The sequence below is a fragment of the Oncorhynchus kisutch genome, linkage group LG3, assembly GCF_002021735.2.
Source record: "Oncorhynchus kisutch isolate 150728-3 linkage group LG3, Okis_V2, whole genome shotgun sequence".
Taxonomy (NCBI): Eukaryota; Metazoa; Chordata; class Actinopteri; order Salmoniformes; family Salmonidae; genus Oncorhynchus; species Oncorhynchus kisutch.
This window is the reverse complement of record NC_034176.2, coordinates 18,112,139-18,133,570: the sequence shown is the minus strand read 5'-3', so window position 1 is coordinate 18,133,570 and position 21,432 is coordinate 18,112,139. Positions and strand designations below refer to the sequence as shown.

At 43.2% G+C, this 21,432-nt stretch overlaps 2 protein-coding genes across 6 annotated transcripts in view; one reads left to right on the top strand and one right to left on the bottom strand.

Moving 5' to 3' along the window:
• Positions 1 to 5,149: 5,149 nt before the first annotated feature.
• tchp (trichoplein, keratin filament binding) lies at positions 5,150 to 17,815 on the bottom strand. Of its 3 annotated transcripts, none has more exons than XM_031818126.1 (13): positions 17,711 to 17,815; positions 11,318 to 11,523; positions 10,830 to 11,040; positions 10,649 to 10,705; positions 10,323 to 10,391; positions 9,821 to 9,994; positions 9,244 to 9,356; positions 9,048 to 9,114; positions 8,780 to 8,952; positions 8,593 to 8,674; positions 8,286 to 8,471; positions 8,007 to 8,150; positions 5,150 to 5,433 (listed from the first exon to the last, which is right to left on the bottom strand). In XM_031818126.1, exons 1-13 carry the CDS (start codon positions 17,747 to 17,749, stop codon positions 5,401 to 5,403), a joined length of 1,554 nt encoding a protein of 517 aa, XP_031673986.1. In that variant the 5' UTR covers positions 17,750 to 17,815; the 3' UTR covers positions 5,150 to 5,400. The 3 variants fall into 3 exon arrangements, with proteins under 3 accessions (XP_031673986.1, XP_020324344.1, XP_020324351.1); XM_020468755.2 differs by lacking the exon at positions 17,711 to 17,815 and adding an exon at positions 11,749 to 11,907; XM_020468762.2 differs by lacking the exon at positions 17,711 to 17,815 and adding an exon at positions 11,749 to 11,821 and having other exon boundaries at positions 11,318 to 11,536.
• Positions 17,816 to 17,873: 58 nt separating this feature from the next.
• LOC109876300 (transient receptor potential cation channel subfamily V member 4) overlaps positions 17,874 to 21,432 on the top strand; it is a 45,448-nt gene continuing 41,889 nt past the window's right edge. For all 3 annotated transcript variants that reach the window (XM_020468736.2, XM_020468746.2, XM_020468741.2), the window contains exons 1-2: positions 17,874 to 17,987; positions 19,811 to 19,952. The gene's annotated coding sequence lies outside the window, so the exon portion shown is untranslated. The remainder of the gene's footprint in view (positions 17,988 to 19,810; positions 19,953 to 21,432) is intronic.

The window sequence follows — 21,432 nt, the reverse complement described above, 5'->3', positions numbered from 1 at the left end:
AATATTCTTATTAAATACTTTTTTCTTTACATAGTTGAATGCGCTGACAACAAAATCACACACAAATTATCAATGGAAATCAGATTTATCAACCCATGGAGGTCTGGATTTGGAGTCACACTCAAAATTAATGTGGAAAACCACACTACAGGCTGATCCAACTTTGATGTAATGTCCTTAAAACAAGTCAAAATGAGGCTCAGTAGTGTGTGTGTGGCCTCCACGTGCCTGTATGACCTCCCTACAACGCCTGGGCATGCTCCTGATGAGGTGGCGGATGGTCTCCTGAGGGATCTCCTCCCAGACCTGGACTAAAGCATCCGCCAACTCCTGGACAGTCTGTGGTGCAACGTAGCGTTGGTGGATGGAGTGAGACATGATGTCCCAGATGTGCTCAATTGGATTCAGGTCTGGGGAACGGGCGGGCCAGTCCATAGCATCAATGCCTTCCTCTTGCAGGAACTGCTGACACACTCCAGCCACATGAGGTCTAGCATTGTCTTGCATTAGGAGGAACCCAGGGCCAACCGCACCAGCATATGGTCTCACAAGGGGTCTGAGGAACTCATCTCGGTACCTAATGGCAGTCAGGCTACCTCTGGCGAGCACATGGAGGGCTGTGCGGCCCCCCCAAAGAAATGCCACCCCACACCATGACTGACCCACCGCCAACCCGGTCATGCTGGAGGATGTTGCAGGCAGCAGAACGTTCTCCACGGCATCTCCAGACTGTCATGTCTGTCACATGTGCTCAGTGTGAACCTGCTTTCATCTGTGAAGAGCACAGGGCGCCAGTGGCGAATTTGCCAATCTTGGTGTTCTCTGGCAAATGCCAAACGTCCTGCATGGTGTTGGGCTGTAAGCACAACCCCCACCTGTGGACGTCGGGCCCTCATACCACCCTCATGGAGTCTGTTTCTGACCGTTTGAGCAGACATGCACATTTGTGGCCTGCTGGAGGTCATTTTGCAGGGCTCTGGCAGTGCTCCTCCTGCTCCTCCTTGCACAAAGGTGGAGGTAGCGATCCTGCTGCTGGGTTGTTGCCCTCCTACGGCCTCCTCCACGTCTCCTGATGTACTGGCCTGTCTCCTGGTAGCGCCTCCATGCTCTGGACACTACGCTGACAGACACAGCAAACCTTCTTGCCACACAGCTCGCATTGATGTGCCATCCTGGATGAGCTGCACTACCTGAGCCACTTGTGTGGGTTGTAGACTCCGTCTCATGCTACCACTAGAGTGAAAGCACCGCCAGCATTCAAAAGTGACCAAAACATCAGCCAGGAAGCATAGGAACTGAGAAGTGGTCTGTGGTCACCACCTGCAGATCCACTCCTTTATTGGTGGTGTCTTGCTATAATTTCCACCTGTTGTCTATTCCATTTGCACAACAGCATGTGAAATTTATTGTCAATCAGTGTTGCTTCCTAAGTGGACAGTTTGATTTCACAGAAGTGTGATTGACTTGGAGTGTTCCCTTTATTTTTTTGAGCAGTGTAGTATTGCACGTGGTTGAGAATGTTGTGAAAGCTATGATTAAGCCATAATGCTGTTATTAGTGAATGACATATGTTACACACATTGGCGCTACGTAATATCATTATACTGTAACAAAGGGTTCCCCAACTGGTGGCCCATGGGTGGTTTAATTTCCCCCCCCCCCCCACTCCAGAAAAACCCTGTAATGAGTAGTTGTGTCCAAACCTTTGACTGGTACTGTATATAAACTCAGCAAAAAAAGAAACATCCCTTTTTCAGGACCCTGTCTTTCAAAGATAATTTGTAAAAATCCAAATAACTTCACAGCTCTTCAAGGGTTTAAACTCTTGTTTCCCATGCTTGTTCAATGAACCATAAACAATGAATGAACATGCACCTGTGGAATGGTCGTTAAGACACTAACAGCTTACAGACGGTAGGCAATGAAGGTCACAGTTACAAAAACTAACGACACTAAAGAGGCCTTTCTACTGACTCTGGAAAAACACAAAAAGAAAGATGCCCAGAGTCCCTGCTCATCTGCGTGAACGTGCCTTAGGCATGCTGCAAGGAGGCATGAGGACTGCAGATGTGGCCAGGGCAATAAATTGCAATGTCCTTACTGTGAGACGCCTAAGACAGCGCTACAGGGAGACAGGACGGACAGCTGATCGTCCTCGCAGTGGCAGACCACGTGCAACACCTGCACCGGAGCAATACATCCGAACAGCACACCTGCGGAACAGGTACAGGATGGCAACAACAACTGCCCGAGTTACACTAGGAACGCACAATCCCATCGGTGCTCAGACTGTCCACAATAGGCTGAGACTGGACTGAGGGCTTGTAGGCCTGTAGTAAGGCAGGTCCTCACCAGACATCACCGGCAACATCGTCGCCTATGGGCACAAGCCCACCGTCGCTGGACCAGACAGGACTGGCAAGAAGTGCTCTTCTCTGACGTGTCGCGGTTTTGTCTCACCAGGGATGATGGTCGGATTTGCGTTTATTGTAGAAGCGCTACACCGAGGCCTGTACTCTGGAGCGGGATCGATTTGGAGGTGGAGGGTCAGCATCTTCTTGTCATCTTAACGCTGTGTGTTACAAGGAAGACATCCTCCCTCATGTGTTACCCTTCCTGCAGGCTCATCCTGACATGACCCTCCAGCATGACAATGCCACCAGCCATACTGTGTGTGATTTCCTGCAAGACAGGAATGTCAGTGTTCTGCCATGGCTAGCAAAGAGCCCAGATCTCAATACCATTGAGCACGTCTGGGACCTGTTGGATCGGAGGGTGAGGGCTAGGGCCATTCCACCCAGAAATGTGAACTTGGGAACTTGCAGATGCCTTGGTGGGCAAGTGGGGTAACATCTCACAGCAAGAACGGGCAAATCTGGTGCAGTCCTTAATGCAGCTGGTGGCCACACCAAATACTGACTGTTACTTTGATTTTGACCCCCCCCCCCCCCCAGGGACACATTATTCAATTTCTGTGGAATTTGTTCAGTTTGTCTCAGTTGTTGAAGCTTGTTATGTTCATACAAATATTTACCAATGTTAAGTTTGCTGAAAATAAACACAGTTGACAGTGAGAGGACGTTTCTTTTTTAGATATTTATTTTGCTCTGGGGAATATATACACACACTACCAGTCAAACGTTTGGACACAACTAATTACACGGTTTTCCTTTATTTTTACTATTTTCTACATTGTAGAATAATAGTGATGACATCAACTATGAAATAACACATATGGAATCATGTAACCAAAAAAGTGTTAAACAAATCAAAATATATTTTATATTTGAGATTCTTCAAAGTAGCCACCCTTTGCCTTGTTTACAGCTTTGTGCACACTTGGCATTCTCTCAACCAGCTTCATGAGGTCACCTGGAATATATTTCAATTAACAGGTGTGCTTTGTTAAGTTAATTTGTGCAATTTATTTCCTCAATGCGTTTGAGCCAATCAGTTGTATTGTGACAAGGTAGGAGTGGTATACAGAAGATAACCCTATTTGGTAAAAGACCAAGTCCATATTATGGCAAGAACAGCTCAAATAAGCAAAGAGAAACGACAGTCCATTATTACTTTAAGACATGGTCAGTCAATCAGGAACATTTCAAGGACTTTGAAAGTTTCTTCAAGGGCAATCTGATTTATTTAGAATTCAAGGCACACTTAACCAGCATGGCTACAACTGCATTCTGCAGCGATATGCCATCCCATCTGGTTTACCCTTAGTGGGACTATAATTTGTTTTTCAACAGGTCAATGACCCAACACACCTCCAGGCTGTGTAAGGGCTATTTGACCAAGAAGGAGAGTGATTGAATGCTGAATCAGATGACCTGGCCTCCACAATCACCTGATCTCACTCAACCCAATTGAGATGGTTTGGGATGAGTTTGATCGCAGAGTGAAGGAAAACCAACCAACATGTGCTCAGCATATGTGGGAACTCCTTCAAGACTTTTGGAAAAGCATTCCAAGTGAAGCTGGTTGAGAGAATGCCAAGAGTGTGCAGAGCTGTCATCAAGGCAAAAGGGTGGCTACTTAAAATATATTGCTTTGTTAAACACTTTTGGTTACTAAATGATTCCATGTGTATTATTTCATAGTTGATGTCTTCACTATTCTAAAATGTAGAAAATAGTAAAAGAAAAACCCTTGAATGAGAACGTGTGTCAACTTTTGACTGGTACTGTGTATATATATTTTTTTCCAGTGATTATAATAACTTAAAACAATCTGTTTGGGCTTCTTGCAGTCAATTTGCAGTCTACAAATGATTTGTATTTATGTTCCGGCCCCCTGAACATTTACTCAACAAAAAAATAGTCCCGCAGCTGAATCTAGTTGATGATACCTGCTGTAACCTAACTATGGAATTCTAATGTATAATTCAATATGATTCCAGCAAGTGTAGGAAGGAATGTTGGGAGATTTGGAACTGACTTGAACCATCTCATCTGTGCACATTTGCGTATCCCTGCAATGCCAATGTGCCTCCCCTGTGTTATTGCTTCCATTTTGAAATGCATCTACAGCTATCTATGCCTATTTCATATCAACACTTATTCAGGGGGGCAAATGATGCTCTTCACCAGCAATATGTTGTTTGTATTGAATTCTAGTGATATCTTTTTTGAACCATCTAAGATGGTAGACAGGGTTCTGTATTTGCTTGTGTACTAGAACAGTGTTAGTGCTGTGACCATAGCTAGATTTGCAGCTTATGAATCATTTTCCCTCTTCCGTGTGTTTTTGTGCTCCATTTTGTAATGCTACTAAGTTTTTATTAAATGTGCAACTAATTGAATAGGATTGTAGATATCCCCTGTAGATATCTCCTCTACAATTCTGCCAGCGGGTGGTCGTCATTATTAGCAGATGGTTTAGAGCTGTGTTATACTGTACTTGAAATGTGATCAAGGAAATGTCCCTCTGTGCTTCTCTTGTTCTGAATGGACTTTCAATAGGTGTCAGTCCTGCAGTTATCATAGATGCAGTGTTTGTGTGTGTTTCTTTTTATAAAAGTAATTTATAATTAACCCTCATGTTGTATTTGTGATAATGTAGTTATCCTGTCTATTAATGACCAAGTAATTGTTTGTTATATTCTTGTGTGATGTGCTTCGTCCATGAGAGCAGAAAAATGTGCAAAGAAAGGAACAGTGATTTATTTTAATGAAAAAATTTACAATTAAATCAAGAAGATTATATAAACATAAAACCCAAGATTGTAAACGCTATCCCTTACACACCATTTTGTAAAACTCTACAACCACTTTCTGCAACTGACGAGCATGGTGTTGGAATACTTGATAAGTTTTAAACGCATTCAGATTCACTTTTTGTACAAATGTGTATTAAAACATATGATTGTGCTGTGTCTTTTTTGGCCTCACAGGATCGTCATGTCCAGGCTGATCGGGGTCTGCTACGAATCTATGAGAGGAAGACTGTATGAATATGGGACAAAACTAATCAAGTGCTTTAGCAAATAAGAGCAAACATGGTAAGATATCAATCCAAATCAACCGCAATAGGCTTATACACTGAACAAAAATATAAATGCAACATGTAAAGTGTAAAGTCCCATGTTTCATGAGTTGAAATAAGATGCTAGAAATTTTCCATATGCACAAAAGCGACTCAATTTGTGCACAAATTTCTCCTTAGACAAGATAATCCATCCACCTGATAGGAGTGGCATATCAAGAAGCTGATTAAACAGCATGATATTTACACAAAATAGTGGTTGTCACACAACACAATGCCACAGATGTCTCAAGTTGAGGGAGTGTGCAATTGTCATGCTGACTGCAGGAATGTCCACCAGAGCTATTACAGAAGATTTAATGATAATTTCTCTACCATAAGCCGCCTCCCAACGTCAATTGAAAGAATTTGGCAGTACGTCCAACCGGCCTCAACTGCAGACCACGTGTATGGCGTTGTGTGAACAGAATGCCCCATGGTGGTGGTGGGGTTATGATATGGGCAGGCATAAGCTACGGACAACGAACACAATTGCATTCATCCGCCGCCATCACTTCATGTTTCAGCATGATAATGCACGGCCCCATGTCGCAAGGATCTGTACACAATTCCTAGAAGCTGAAAATGTCCCAGTTCTTCCATGGCCTGCATACTCACTAGACATGTCACAAATTGACCTGTTTGAGATGCCCTGGATCGACGTGTACGACCGTGTCATGACTTGTCCTTTTGGGTGAGGATCATAGCTGCCAGAAATATGAAACTATTTGTGAGAAGATGTAATGTGATGTTAGCCTTCTAAATGAGAGAATTGTTTTTCATAGGAAGTCTTAACCACTCAGTCACCACACCGACGTGAGCACAGACATTACCCCCCGAGTGCTTAAATAGGACTCGTGACAAAATGTATATTAGGCCAGCGAGACCAACAGTGTGAGCTGAAAGGTACGGAATGGCTAGAAACTCAAACTTTTAACAGAGAAGAAGAAAATCTCTACAAGACCAGAGAGCATGGAGCTGTGGCTACATGTTGAAATGGTTAGACAATAGAGACCCCTGAACAAGGCAGTTAACCCACTGTTCCTAGGCCATCATTGTAAATAAGAATTAGTTTTTAACTGACTTGCCTAGTTAAATAAAGAATATATTTAAAAAAAGAGACCAAGCAGGTGGACGGTGTGAACCGGACGTCACGAATGGTTAGACTCTATAGACCAGCTACCAGCAGCGCCAGCGGAATATGTTACAAATGGTTAAGAAATCTACAAAACTAAAGACTACACATTCACAGTCTGCTGCTGTATATGTAAAATAGTCTAGGAAACTCGACCGAAGACGAGAAACAAAGAACAATTTCCTCTCACCACTCTATTCTAAGGAACAGAGCTGCTGAACAAGCTACGACTACAAAGGAGGGGTATCTCTGGTGGACAACCAGACTCTCTGTCAACTGACTCTTCAGAAAATGGACCGGCGATTTCAACACAGAGACAACAAAGGCATACAATCGTAAATATGTACATTGCAATTCTTTTCGAATGAGCAGCTAGCCGTTCATGTGCATAGTATTTCCATGAGCATAGTTATCAGCTGTATGTACAATAGTGAAGTCCTTTGTCTTTTCTCCCACTTTCTTACATTCCCCTCCCTTTTCATTTTGTGTAACAAGCCATCATAACGGTTTAGTCCACTAGGGACCTTTCATTGCATTGTGTTAGTAACCAATAACTATACCGTGTGTGTTTATGTAATTCTGTGTGATTATTTAGTTAGTAAATAAATAATTACGCCAATTTGTGTATCGCTGATTCATCATGGAGACTAGGGTTTGTGCAGATTTGAAATCAACAATGTTCAGAATTTGACTGATAGAAAGTAGTAACAGTTAATTAATGAGAATGTAAGAGATCTTTAAGAGTTCATTTGGAAAACGGTAACTCGTTAAATAAACTTATGTGGTGCCCCAATATTGCTAATGAGTTAATGGTTGCGATGATTAATTTAATCAACGTAATAATTAAACATAGTTAATTGATTTGATAAAACAATTGTCATAACATTAATGATAGCCAAGACACGACAACAGCGTGTTGCAGTTCCCACCAATATCCAGCAACTTCGCAAAGGCATTGAAGAGAAGTGGGAAAACTTTCTACAGGCCACAATCAACAGCCCAATCAACTCTATGCGAAGATGTGTTGCGCTGCATGAGGCAAATGGTGGTCACACCAGATAGACTGGTTTTCTGATCCACGCCCCATATAATTTTAAGGTACTGTATCTGTGACCAACAGATTCATATCTGTATTCCCAGTCATGTGAAATCCATAGATTCAGCCCTAATGAATATATTTCAATTTACTGATTTCCTTATATGAACTGTAACTCAGTAAAATCTTTGAAATTGTTGCGTTTCTGTTTTTGTTCAGTATATTTTCCAAATGAATTGTTATCTGTATAGCTGCCAGGTAAAAATGTTGATATTGTGTGCCCAAATGAACAGGACTGTGGTTCAGTACCTTGTCCTGGTAGCCCTGCTGGGCCATTCTATGAGTCTCCAGCCTCAGCTCCTCCTCCTGCAGCCTCAGGGCCTCCCTCTCCACCTCCTCCATCTGCTCCTTCCGTCGCTGCTCTTCCCACTGCTCCCGACGCCGCTGCTCCACCTGCAGGCGAGAGAACAATGAGCCACAGACAGCTTCATCCTCTAACCCATGTCAACAACTGACCCAGGTCAACACAGGCTGTTCAAGGCCTTTCATACATCCTTTTAGAATTGGAGTTTGAAGGCCACCGCCAACCTGTGCATTGATCTCCTGCATCCGAGCCGTCCTGTGACCCTCGTCCTCCTCCCTCTCTTGGCGTCTGGTCTGCCGCTCCAGCTCTAGCTCTTCGATCAGCTCCTCGCGCCTCCTCAGAGACTCCTCCTGAGCCTGACGATTCTCTTGCATCTTGACATCCAGCTGCTGCTGTCTGCCTGCCAGAACCTTCCAGGGAGAAAAGGAGACGCTTGGATTCTCTAGTCTTCTGTAGATACAAAGACGCAAGCTTGGCACTCCTTGGTGTGTTGCTCATGTCCTACCCTCCCTTCCCCTCAGGCCCACTCACCTCCTGCATAAGCCTCTCCCTGGCTCTCCTCTCCTTCTCCCACTCCGCCTCCCGCTTCTCCCAAACACGCTGGGCCTCCTCCCTGACAAGACCAATAATTTAACTTATACAATACAAACGCAGATCTCCACCCCATAGTCAGACCTAGACTGTCAGGGGGAGTCATGATAGTATTGGTTCTACTGACCGGTACAGGACATCAAACTCTGCCTCCCTCTCCCTCTCCAGCTGGAGCTGCTCTTCAATGACGTGCTTCATCCAGGCGGCATCCGCCACTGCCCTCTCCCGCCGCACGCTTTCCAGACGCTGGTCCTCCTGCTCCCCCTCCAGCAGGGCTGCCAGAATCTTGCGATCCGCCTCCTGGTGAACGACACAGGCATTGCAAGCAGTGGTCACTGGTGAAGGGTGTGTCAATTCACATACAGCTGAGCAATTAAAAAAACAAGCGGACAAACCAGCTCCTCCTGCACCTGCTGGGCTCTCCTCTTCAGTTGGGCGCGGTACTGGCGGGTCAAGAATCGCCTGAGTAAGGAAACAGTTTGATCAAACCACAAAACAACAACTACTGGACATGAGGCAGTTTTTCAGTCCAGATGGTTTATTTATAGTTTTCATCCTTGACTGAACTCTTCCAATGGGAGAGTCTCTTACCCCATTTCAGATTTCTTGTGGCACTCCTCCACCTTCCTTCTCTCCTCCTCCAGCTTCTCCACCTCCCAGCGCTGGGACAGCAGGGCCTCCTGCTCCTTCTTCAGACAGCTGGCCTGAGAAACAGAGATAGCATAGGGGCTCAGTCACACTACCAGCATTTACAGTGCAATTCCATATTAGGCTTATGCGGGACTACCAGGTCTTACCAACAGGCTGCCAATACCAGAAATCATTCGTCCTCACCATTATCAAACAAACGACTGCCCGCCACCCCCATGAATCTGAAATGTTGCTTACCCCATGGACTGTATCCACGTGTTGTTTTTGTTGTATTTTGCTTGTGATTTATATTGTTGTATGTATTTATGCAGTATATGTGGTGATGCTGTTGAGTTTGAGATGAAATTTTCTGAAATGGACAAATTATTATTAATATGTCGTCTGACTGGTCTCCATAGTCTTGCTTTACTCAATGCACTACACCATGTACGGTGCTTCTTCTTATGGTTTAACAGTACCATTTTCCTCCTTTGCAGAACTAAAGTGTCCAGAGACTGAACGACAGCTGCTTGCTTACCTCTTCCTCCCGGAGCTTGAGCTCTTCCATCTGTTTGCGGAGCTCCTTGGCTCTCTCCCTGTCCTCTCCTCTTCTTCTATCCTCTGCCTGCTTCATCCTCTGCAGCGCCTCCCGTCTACTCGTCTCGTATTCGTTCTCAAAGCGCCTCTTCTCCTCCTGGGCTGCCTCCTCATGCTGCAGGTTTCAATGCCGGGATTACCACTTCATTGTCTTTCGATGATAATCAGTTTAAGATATGTCTACACTATTTGTCTTATTTTGAATAAGCATTGTGGATATCCACACATTTAAGGAAAGTCTTATTTTTCACCCTGAGTAAAGACTAGTCTAATTGGAGTTTATTTCCATAAAAGAATACTGTACTCACAGATGAAAGAATGCTCTTTAAATACTAATGACCATCTTGAAATTAAATACTCAAACCTGAGTTAAAGTGCACTAACTGAAGTGAACTAAACCCTGCGACAAAAAGGTCATACTGGCTGTAGCATTGAGCGCATACCTGTTTTTTCACCAAGGTCTGTGTCTGCCATTGGCTCACCACATGATCTTTATGTAAAGTTGACTCGACCTGTAGACACAAACAGTTCAATCAGGATTCGATACACAGAAGAGATGGAACAATTGCATCACAAGCCCTTTGGTTTCCAGATCAAGTGTACTTGACAACAGTTGTACTATACAGCACTTAGTCACCAGTGTTGTGTTCATTACGCACCAAATGGACTGAAACGGGAAGGACTTGTCCAATAAGAAACACATGTTGTTGTGACGAACTGTCAAGGGCTAGTCATGGCATCCTAAACCTCTAATTCGTCGGCCACTAACCTTCTGCAACTCAGGGTTGTTTTTCTTCCAGTGCTCCCTCAACAGCTCTTCTGCTAGCTGTGTGGTGGAATAGTAAAACAACAAAAATCATATGTCAATGGTCATGCACTCTGCCAGCTCAGTGTTCGTGTATCTTATTTGTTTTTGAGGAATAAACCAGATGAGGTTGGTGCCTCTATACCTTCTTCCTTCGTTCCTCTCGGCCTGAGCGGAGGTCTTCGGTCTTGTCCATCAGTTGCCTAGTCAGTGTGCTCCTGTCAGGGACAACATCCCGTAACTCAGCCTCAAGCTGGTCCCGCTCCTTCTGGAGCAGGGTCCTGAGACGCTCCCTGCGCTTCTCCAGACTCACCACCTTCTCCTCTTTCAGTCTCTCTTTGTGGTATGCTGACATACTGATGGATGGGAGAGAGGAGATAAGCCATTAACTAGTGATAATGGTTTTCAAGTATCATCCATTAGATCTACTGATGGTGTTCTTATCATTGTTGAACTATTGCCACTACAAGAAAAGTTGGATCAATACTAGATACGACTGGAGAATCAGGACATTTTTTAAGCATGAAATTAGTTATAGCCTAATTCCCATCATAGTATCTCAGTCAATTATCAGTTTCTGAAGTACAAACAATACAGCGGAAGGACAATACAGCCCTTAAGAATTAGGCCTACCTCTCCTGGTATGATTGACGAGAACTCCAGTGTGCCTGCTTACTGCTTACAACGTTCTGTTGTCTGTAGTACTTCGAGTTCATCTCCCATTGCTGCCGCCAACAAGCCTCCTGTTCCCGCTGCCGGCAGTGCCGCACCATCTGTCTTTCCAGAGAACGAACTCGACTAGGCCAGTGGGCAGAGAGGGTTGGTAGAGCCATATAGATCTAGATGGGAAAACTATATTCAGTTACCTATTTAGAAACGGATCCAACTGCTTCTGTTAGACAAAAGCAATGGACAAAGCCGTTACTTGCTAGCTACAGTAGATAGCGTAGCTAGCTAGATTCAAAATATGACGCCATCAGTAAAGTCCTAACAAAAGTTAGCTAGCGTAAAGTGCTAATCGACATTTGTCTTTACAAAAGTACTTTTTGCATCAAATTGCTTACCAGTCAACGTTCCCTCTCCAAAATATAATTTTGCGGCTGGAGAAAATCCTTAGATTTCTCTCTTCCCGTTTCGCTTAGTAACCAAATCCCTTCCTAGTTACACTACGGAGATTCACAAGGGTCAAACAGCTCGATGAGTAGGGCATTGTAATGATGAATGCGGTTTTTTTTCTTCACATTTATTTAACCAGGTATGTCAGTTGAGAACAAGTTCTCATTTACAATGGCGACCTGACCAAGATAAAGCAAAGCAGTGCGACAAAAATAACAACACAGTTACACATAAACAAACGTACAGTCAATAACACAATAGGGGGGGAGGGGGGGGGGGGGGGGAATGAAAAATCAATGTACAGTGTGCAAATGTAGAAGAGTAGGGAGGTAGGCAATAAATAGGCCATAGAGGCGAAATAATTACAATTTAGCATTAATACTGGAGTGATAGATGAGCAGATGATGATGTGCAAGTGGAGATACTGGGGTGAAAAAGAGCAAGAGGGTAAGTAATAATATGGGGATGAGGTAGTTGGGTGTGCTATTTACAGATTGGCTGTGTACAGGTACAGTGATCGGTAAGCTGCTCTGACAGCTGATGCTTAAAGTTAGAGACTCCAGCTTCAGTGATTTTTGCAATTTGTTCCAGTCATTGGCAGCAGAGAACTGGAAGGAAAGGCTGCCAAAGGAAGGGGTTGGCTATGGGGATGACCAGTGAAATATACCTGCTGGAGCACATGCCAGACTTCGGGTGTTGCTATGGTGACCAGTGAGCTGAGATAAGGCAGGGCTTTACTTAGCAAAGACTTATAGGTGACCTGGAGCTAGTGAGTTTAGCGATGGATATGTAGTGAGGGCCAGCCAACGAGAGCATACAGGTCACAGTGGTGGGTAATATATGGGGTTTTGGTGACAAAACGGATGGCACTGTGATAGACTACATCCAATTTGCTGAGTAGACTGTTGTGGAATAATTTATAAATGACATCGCCGAAGTCAAGGATCGGTAGGATAGTCAGTTTTACGAGGGTATGTTTGGCAGCATGAGTGAAGGATGCTTTGTTGCGAAATAGGAAGCTGAATCTAGATTTAATTTTGGATTAGAGATGCTTAATGTGAGTCTGGAAGGAGAGTTTACAGTCTAACCAGACACCTAGATATTTGTAGTTGTCCACATATTCTAGGTCAGAACCTTCCAGAGTAGTGAGGCTGGAGGGTGCGGGCAGCAATTGGTTGAAGCGGAAGGAGTGTTGTATGGTGTTTAAACTCGTTTGGAGGTTTGTTAGCACAGTGTCCAAAGAAGTGACAGATGTATACAGAATGGTGTCGTCTGCGTAGAGGTGGATCAAAGAATCACCAGCAGCAAGAGCGACATCATTGATATATACAGAGAAAAGAGTCAGCCCGAGAATTGAACCCTGTGGCACCCCCATAGAGACTGCCAGAGGTCTGGACAACAAGCCCTCCGATTTGACACACTGAACTCTATCTGAGAAGTAGTTGGTGAACCAGGTGAGGCAGTCATTTGAGAAGTTAAGGCTATTGAGTCTGCCGATAAGAATGTGGTGAGATTCGGTGGGAATGCGGTGGGATTCAAAATAGTCTGTGATTTGTTTGTTAACTTGGCTTTCAAAGATTTTAGAAATGCAGGGCAGGATGGATATAGGTCTATAACAGTTTGGGTCTAGAGTGTCTCCCCCTTTTAAGAGGGGGATGACCGCGGCAGCTTTCCAATCTTTGGGGATCTCAGACGATACGAAAGAGAGGTTGAATAGGCTAGTAATAGGGGTTGCAACAATTTTGGCGGATAATTTTACAAAGAGAGGGTCCAGATTGTCTAACCCAGCTGATTTGTAGGGATCCAGATTTTGCCAATCTTTCAGAACATCAGCTGTCTGGATGTCAAGAATGCCAAGAATACAAGCAGCACTACAACCCAGGTCCATGTTTGTAATTATTTTGCCAACCACTGACACTAGTTAACCTGTTTTGAGCCCCACATGTTTTGCAAAACATCAAATTAAAATACAATATGTTTTTTAATACGTGTCACATCAGTTTGCAAACAACGTAAAATTGTGTATATATATCATTGAGGTAATAAAGCTGTGTACAAACATGGTCTCTTTGTTTTCTTGAGGAAGGGAGCTCCAAAATGCAGGTGTTTCGGCCTAGCTCAGTGCTTTCTGTGGTGGTGGTGCAAGCCAGCAGAAGATATGGAGCTTTGCGCCGTGATTGGCTCAGTGTTCTGTCACTCATGGGGACACTACGTCACCACCAAGTCTAAGGGTAGACTTAGAACATTCTATCCCCTTGGATGCTGCCATAGAGTTACATCAGACGTGCCCATCCAAGAAGGCTGAAGGTCATAGGCCACACATAAAATGATGTCAAATCACGTTATATCTACAGTAGCTTTGTTTGGACATCATACTTTCAACATCATCATACTTTCAATATCTTAACTAGCAGTCATCATCATGAATCAAGTCAACAATCTACTGGCAAATCCTTTTTAATCCTTGTCATATGAAGAGAAATAATGAAGAAACAATATAGATAAAATGTATCGGTGCTCATCGGCCATTGGACATAAACATTACAAAACAAGTTGGAATTCGCAAATTCAACTAAAAGTGGTTTGGAAGGAATCAGTGGCTAACTGTGAGTTCAAGACAATTGGGAACTCTGGAAAAATGAGCTACGACTGGGGGAAAGAAGTTTTGAACTTTCATCCAACTTTGAATTGTAAATGGGGAACTCTGGCCTCTTTCTGGAGCTACGACCTGAAGATCACCGACGTCATCATGATTCAACTTTTTTTCTCAGAGTTCCCAGTTGTCTTGAATGCACTATAAATCCAGAAAATGCCAGACTTCGATGGCAAAGTTTGATGACAAAATTTGCCCACAAAGGACAGCAGCGCCACCTCCTTGTTCAAGTGAGCACAGCACAATGAGATGAGTCCAAAAATGTCTTGTATGCTGCTCCATAACTGTAAAGTGCCAGGGAATTATGTATACTGTAGCTAAGAAAGTAATTCTAAGTTTATGTTGTGTAGTAAGCTCTTAGTAGCCCATGTGCCTCATCCTAATAATTTGGTCTATTTCCACCTCTTAATTTATCCTACGGTTCTGACTTGGTGTACAATAATTAAGATGTCTTATCTGCATAATATGCTGATGTGATATACTTGTTATTAGAATGCATCCCTTTGGACTTTGGTGTTGGCAGTTGCACTTTTCCCTCAGCTGGGGCTCAGTCACTTGGGGCCCAGAGAGGGGAGAGGTCAGGCTTGTCTTTTACATGTCTCTGGTGCTATGCAGAATATCAGAAAGGGAAGAGGACAGGATGGAACATTGTCTTCATATGTGAATGTGTCTTTACCTATTCTTAAATCTTGTGAAGGGATGGCGTGATTAATGGGGAAGCGATTACTTGTCTCCATAATGTCTGTGCGCAAGTCACTCCCTCCTTGGGGGGAGGTGTATGGCAGTGTCTGGAACCATTGTATGTCCTTTCTGATATAGCACATATCCTGGGATAGTGTATGACATAGAGGCTCACTCCCCTCAGTGAGCTTGTCCAGGAGAGGGGTCAAGAAGGGTTTTACTTGAGATGGGAGTATCTAGAGTTGACAATTGATTTATGCCATTGGATGAGTTGGTGATTTTGTGTTATGAAGTACCAGGAACGACCAAACTGAACGATAATTTATAGCGAATGCTATCTGGCTACAGGATACTCCTTTCTCATTATAAAATCTTAACCTTGTGACCATCTGTGGTTCGTCATGTAGGTTGAGAGGGGTGTATCTTGGCTATAAAATATATTTTTACTTTTGTGTTGTCACTATCAACGGTTAATTAGAAATGGCAAATCGTTGAAAGTCAGTGCTATCTTATTATTAAAGATGTAGTTTAAGTATAACTTTGACTGTTGTGTGAAGTTTGTAACTCTCCTCATTTGGTAATGCAGAAATTAGCCACCACAATAGTCCAGCAATAATAATGGCTGGAATGGAGTCAATGGAATGGCATCATGGCAACAAAGGGTATATAACAAAGTATTGAGAAACTTTTGGCCTCTCTCATCTTTTTAAGTGGAAGAACTTGCACAATTGGTGGTTGACTAAATACTTTTTTGCCACACTGTATATATATATATATTTTTTTTTTAACTGCATTGTTGGTTAGGGCTTGTAAGTAAGCATTTCACTGTAAGGTTTACACCTGTTGTATTCGGCACATGTGACAAATAGAATTGGATTTGTTTCAATTCCATTGACTCCATTCCAGGCATTATTATGAGCAGTCTTCCTCTCAGCAGCTTCCACTGGGATACAGGGGTATTTAGACAAACTGATTGTATAATTTTCAATACCGTAAAAAATATATTTTTTAAAAGAAATAGCGCCCCTTGTGTGCAATTCTTGTGTGCAACGATGATATGAAAATATGGATACCGCCCAACCCTAGAATAAACCCTCTGACTTCGCTACGTTGATGTCAGAAGAGGGATGATCCTCGGTTGCAGCCATCGAGAACAAGTTAAAAGGGTTCTGCGGGAGAAACGTACAAGGGTAGTCTTCGACAGCAAATCCCCAACACAGGTGCACGATCAAAGGACCTAAAGTTAGAGTGAATTGTGGGACGGGACAATCTTTCAAAAGACAAGGGCAGGCAGTGAATACACTTATGAGCACAACAGGTATGGTGTTGGACTGACAGTAGCGGAGACTTGGGTTCAAGTCACGGCTGGGGCAACTCATCCGAACATGCCACACACAGTACATTTACGGCAGTATGCAAATATTTTCTTTGCCCACTGTCACCTGGTTGTGATTCCTCATTGCATAAAGAAGGGCATCGGGAGCAGGCCTGGGCCTAAAGTGGAGACACATAATTCTCTGATAAATTATTTATACATGGCTAAATCTTTAATAGTAACCAGATCATTGTAGGCCTTTGTCATCTGTATCTGCTAAATCAAGGATTTAGAAGAACATTTTACCAGAAGTAGCTTACAATGTTTTTTCTTCCTTCTCCATGAAAAGTCACAGAGTGCACAATGAGTTCAATTTGATTATGTTATCCACATTTTATTGTTGATTGCTAGACAGTTGCAGGTATCCCTGTACTTCACTTTCACAAGTCCCTTTCGATAGCCACAAGAGCGAGTGTCAGTCATCTTCTGACACCAATGCAGCAACCACCAGGGATGACCCTTGCTAAAGCTTTCTTGGGTGATGGTACCCAACCATCTGACCAATTCAGTAATTAAAAAGACAGCCTTTAACAGTTAATGTATATGTTTGAAATGTTGTGCTTGTATAAAGTGCTGTCAGATTAGCCTACCCGGGAAAATGTTCTCCCGCCTCTGTCACATGATTGGTGCACTGATGGGTGGGTAACCTGTTGAAATGGGCATTCAGCATGTGGTGTAACAGACAAAACGTTTTGCAATGGAATCCGACTAATGAATACACCCCAGGCAGGTAGCCTAGCGGTTAGAGCGTTGGGCAAGTAACTGAAAGGTTGCTGGATCAAATCCCTGAGCTGAAAAGGTAAAAATATGCAATTCTGCACCTGAACAAATCAAGGCAGTTGACCCACTGTTCCCCGTAGGCCGTCATTGTAAATAAGAATATGTTCTTCCTAATTAAATAAAGTTTTTTTTTTAAGTATGTTTGCTCCCGTTTTGTGGGTGTGGCAAGCTGTGGCCTGACCAATATCGTTGTGACCATTTGAAATAGCAAAACTAGTGCAGCACACCATACTGTAATCACCCTCTGGGCCACCATAATCGCAACGTCATCAACTGGGGTGAATTAATTAAGGAAAACAGTTTACCAAACAGAGCAAAACGACAGATTATGTAAAACAAATCCAGGTAGGTCCCTCCCCGTTTCATTCGCTTCCGTTTAAGAACCGTTTTGCAACATAATTGGCAGAATTAATAGCCCTACCGTGTCTGTTGAATTCAACGTTGCCCACCGTTCTGTCATACTGAACACACCCCTGGTCAGCTGCTGTGCTTCCAGGCAGTTTTCAGACCATTGGTGGGAGATGCTTAAGAGCTCACACCGGTGACAGTTCCGGGTTTTTACAAATCACTGTCGGAGTGTTTGTGCAGCCGACCATGGCTGTTGTTATGGCGCATCCATTTTTAACAGCTTCCAGACGATAAACAAGTGGAAACTAGATCTTTCTTGGAGTCGGTGTCATATCTTCTGCCATTCTTTGGTAAGTAGTTTGCAAATTCAGATTTTAGTTTGCAATATTCTAGCCATTGATCATGACTCCGTTCCACTATATTAGACATAAGAGTGATTTGATGAAGGCGTCTTCTGTAGGGCGAGTTTTGTTATTAATAGCCACGCGGCAGTTGGTTAACACACATTGATTGAACATTAACACACATCACTTGCGGTACTGTTTTGGAAGCATAAGGACCGTATCTTTAATATCGACGATAAATAATACACAATAAAAAGGTTTATATATATATATCTTTATACGGTTAGGGTTACCACACAGCCATATATTAATGTTACAGTGTTTTATTTACCGAAGAATGAGTGGAATACCTGTGCTAATTACTATCTGAGTATCTGAACACCTGTGTGTAAACGGAAGACATACGCCACGAAGGTGTTGTCACTGAAACATGCTGATGGCTGTGTGTGCATTTGTGAAATGATTTTGATGTCATATGAAAGTAGTGGGATTTATGTCTTCTAGAACCATACGTTTATATGGAGTATTTAGCTATTTGGGCTTCCAGAGCCAATTCGCCCTTTAAACAGAACATGTAAGGTCCTTGGACTAAGGAGTAACGTTTGGCTCCTTTAGGCCAATATTGGGCTAGCCAAAGCCTATGCATAGACCACCACCCACATTCCTCTCTACTTTGTTACAACAATCTTTTGCCTGTTACTCTATTGCATTTATTTCTACAAAATTATCACACCATTCGCTACAGCCCATCATGGATGAAGACAGAATTTGTCAGTAGGTTATGTGCTTTTCTCTTTTCTCAAGGTTAGTGTTATGAAAATTTGATTAACCTGACAATACTAGGAGAGGCATTCCTGTATCCAGAGAAGGGACTTTCATTAATCAGTAGTCTGAGGGATTTCAGAAAGTGAGTAGTGATCTGTCAAAACACCTCTGTAAATCCCAAGCAAAGAACTGCCTGAAGGGACAATCTAATTTATTTATATGCATCCTCCGAAACACCAGCCTGCCAAGCCGCACTGCTTCTTGACACACTGTTCGCTTAACCCGGAAGTCAGCCACACCAATGTGTCAGCGCAACTGGTGCCCAAAGTCAGCTTGTAGGCGCCCGGCCCGCCACAACAAATCGCGATGGCACAAGGAAATCCAGACCGACCTAACCTGGATGACGCTGGGCCAATTGTGCGCCGCATCGGCTGGCTGTGACACAGCCTTGGATCGAACCCGGGGCTGTAGTGATGCCTCAAGCACTGCGATGCAGTGCCTTAGACCGCTGTGCCACTTGGGAGGACTAACAAGGGACAATCTTTTTTGGATCTTATTTCTCTTTATCAAGCAGTCAACAAACATTTTTCTTGCATAATTTAATTCACTGGCCTTGATTTGAAGTTGTGAAAATTGATTAGCGTGGTGTTGTTTCCCTTGGCAATTCACTGACTGTGGTGCATTGGGGCATCTTTTTGTGGCTTCATTCTCTTTTAATATACCAAAGGTATTGTATTGAGTTAGCCATGTGAAACCCCTGTGAACCCTGGTGTTGATATTACTCTCTTTCCATTTCATTCTCATTGTTTAAACTGACCTTAACATTTTCCTGGACAACTTTTTTCCTTTTGACCTCATCAACTCAAGAAACAGGATATGTATGGTTAATTTGTTTTCTATGTGTTTTATTATGGTGTACTGGATTGTGTTATTTTAATGTTATACTTAGTCATAAATCAATTATGTATAACTGCTACATTGAGTTGTGACTAGCCCATATCATGTTGGAATTTCAAAGCTCTTGGGAGGATAGGCCTAAAATCTAATCTTTGTTTTTCCACCAGTTCTATATTTCCATATTATTACATTATGATTCCCCTCCCTGACCAAGGCCCTTCTCCCGATTGTTCAGCTGGCCGGGGGGCCAGCTCTAGGAAGAGTCTTGGTGGTTCCAAACTTGTCAACTGTGGGACCTTATATAGACAGGTGTGTGCCTTTCCAAATCATGTCCAATCAATTGAATTTACCACAGGTGTAGAAACATCTCAAGGATGGTCAATGGAAACAGGATGCATATCAGCTCAATTTTGAGTCTGGATACTTATGTAAATAAGGTATTTCTGTTTATTTTTAAGGTATTCCAAACCTGTTTTCGCTTTGTCATTATGGATTGTGTGTAGATTGAGGAATGTTAAATAAAATAAATAAAAAATCAATTTTAGAATGAGAGTGCATTCGGAAAGTTACAATGTAAATGGCCTGTTAGAAATTGCAGTTGCTTAGCCAAATTCTCCTATTAGAAAAGGCAAAGAATAGATTCTTACAAATTTTGGATCATTGGTAGTCTTTAAACCGAATGTGCTTAGGTAGGTTACTATACAATAATTAGTCTACACCTTGCTATGAAGAAAACTGTGCAAAACTTTCCCCCTGTAGTGTGGTGGTATTGGTCCTCTTTACACAATCCATGTCTCAATTGTCTCAAGGCTTAAAACCTTGAGACAATTTAACCTGTCTCCTCCCCTTCATCTACACTGATTTTTAAAGTGGATTTAACAAGTGACATCAATAAGGCATCCAAGCTTTCACCTGGTCAGTCTGTCATGGAAAGAGCAGCTATTCCTAATGTCTTGTACACTTAGTGTATATCCATAACATTGGTCTATTTGTACCTTGGAGAGATCTCAAACGGGACCAATACCACCACACTACAGGGGGAAAGTTTTGCCCAACATATTCTAACTTTTTTTTCTCAATTACCCCTCTCTCCTGTACTTTGTTCCTAACCCCTCTCTCTTTGTTCCTAACCCCTCTCTCTTTGTTCCTAACCCCTCTCTCTTTGTTCCTAACCCCTCTCTCTTTGTTCCTAACCCCTCTCTCTTTGTTCCTAACCCCTCTCTCTTTGTTCCTAACCCCTCTCTCTTTGTTCCTAACCCCTCTCTCTTTGTTCCTAACCCCGCTCTCTTTGTTCCTAACCCCGCTCTCTTTGTTCCTAACCCCGCTCTCTTTGTTCCTAACCCCGCTCTCTTTGTTCCTAACCCCGCTCTCTTTGTTCCTAACCCCGCTCTCTTTGTTCCTAACCCCGCTCTCTTTGTTCCTAACCCCGCTCTCTTTGTTCCTAACCCCGCTCTCTTTGTTCCTAACCCCGCTCTCTTTGTTCCTAACCCCGCTCTCTTTGTTCCTAACCCCGCTCTCTTTGTTCCTAACCCCGCTCTCTTTGTTCCTAACCCCGCTCTCTTTGTTCCTAACCCCGCTCTCTTTGTTCCTAACCCCGCTCTCTTTGTTCCTAACCCCGCTCTCTTTGTTCCTAACCCCGCTCTCTTTGTTCCTAACCCCGCTCTCTTTGTTCCTAACCCCGCTCTCTTTGTTCCTAACCCCGCTCTCTTTGTTCCTAACCCCGCTCTCTTTGTTCCTAACCCCGCTCTCTTTGTTCCTAACCCCGCTCTCTTTGTTCCTAACCCCGCTC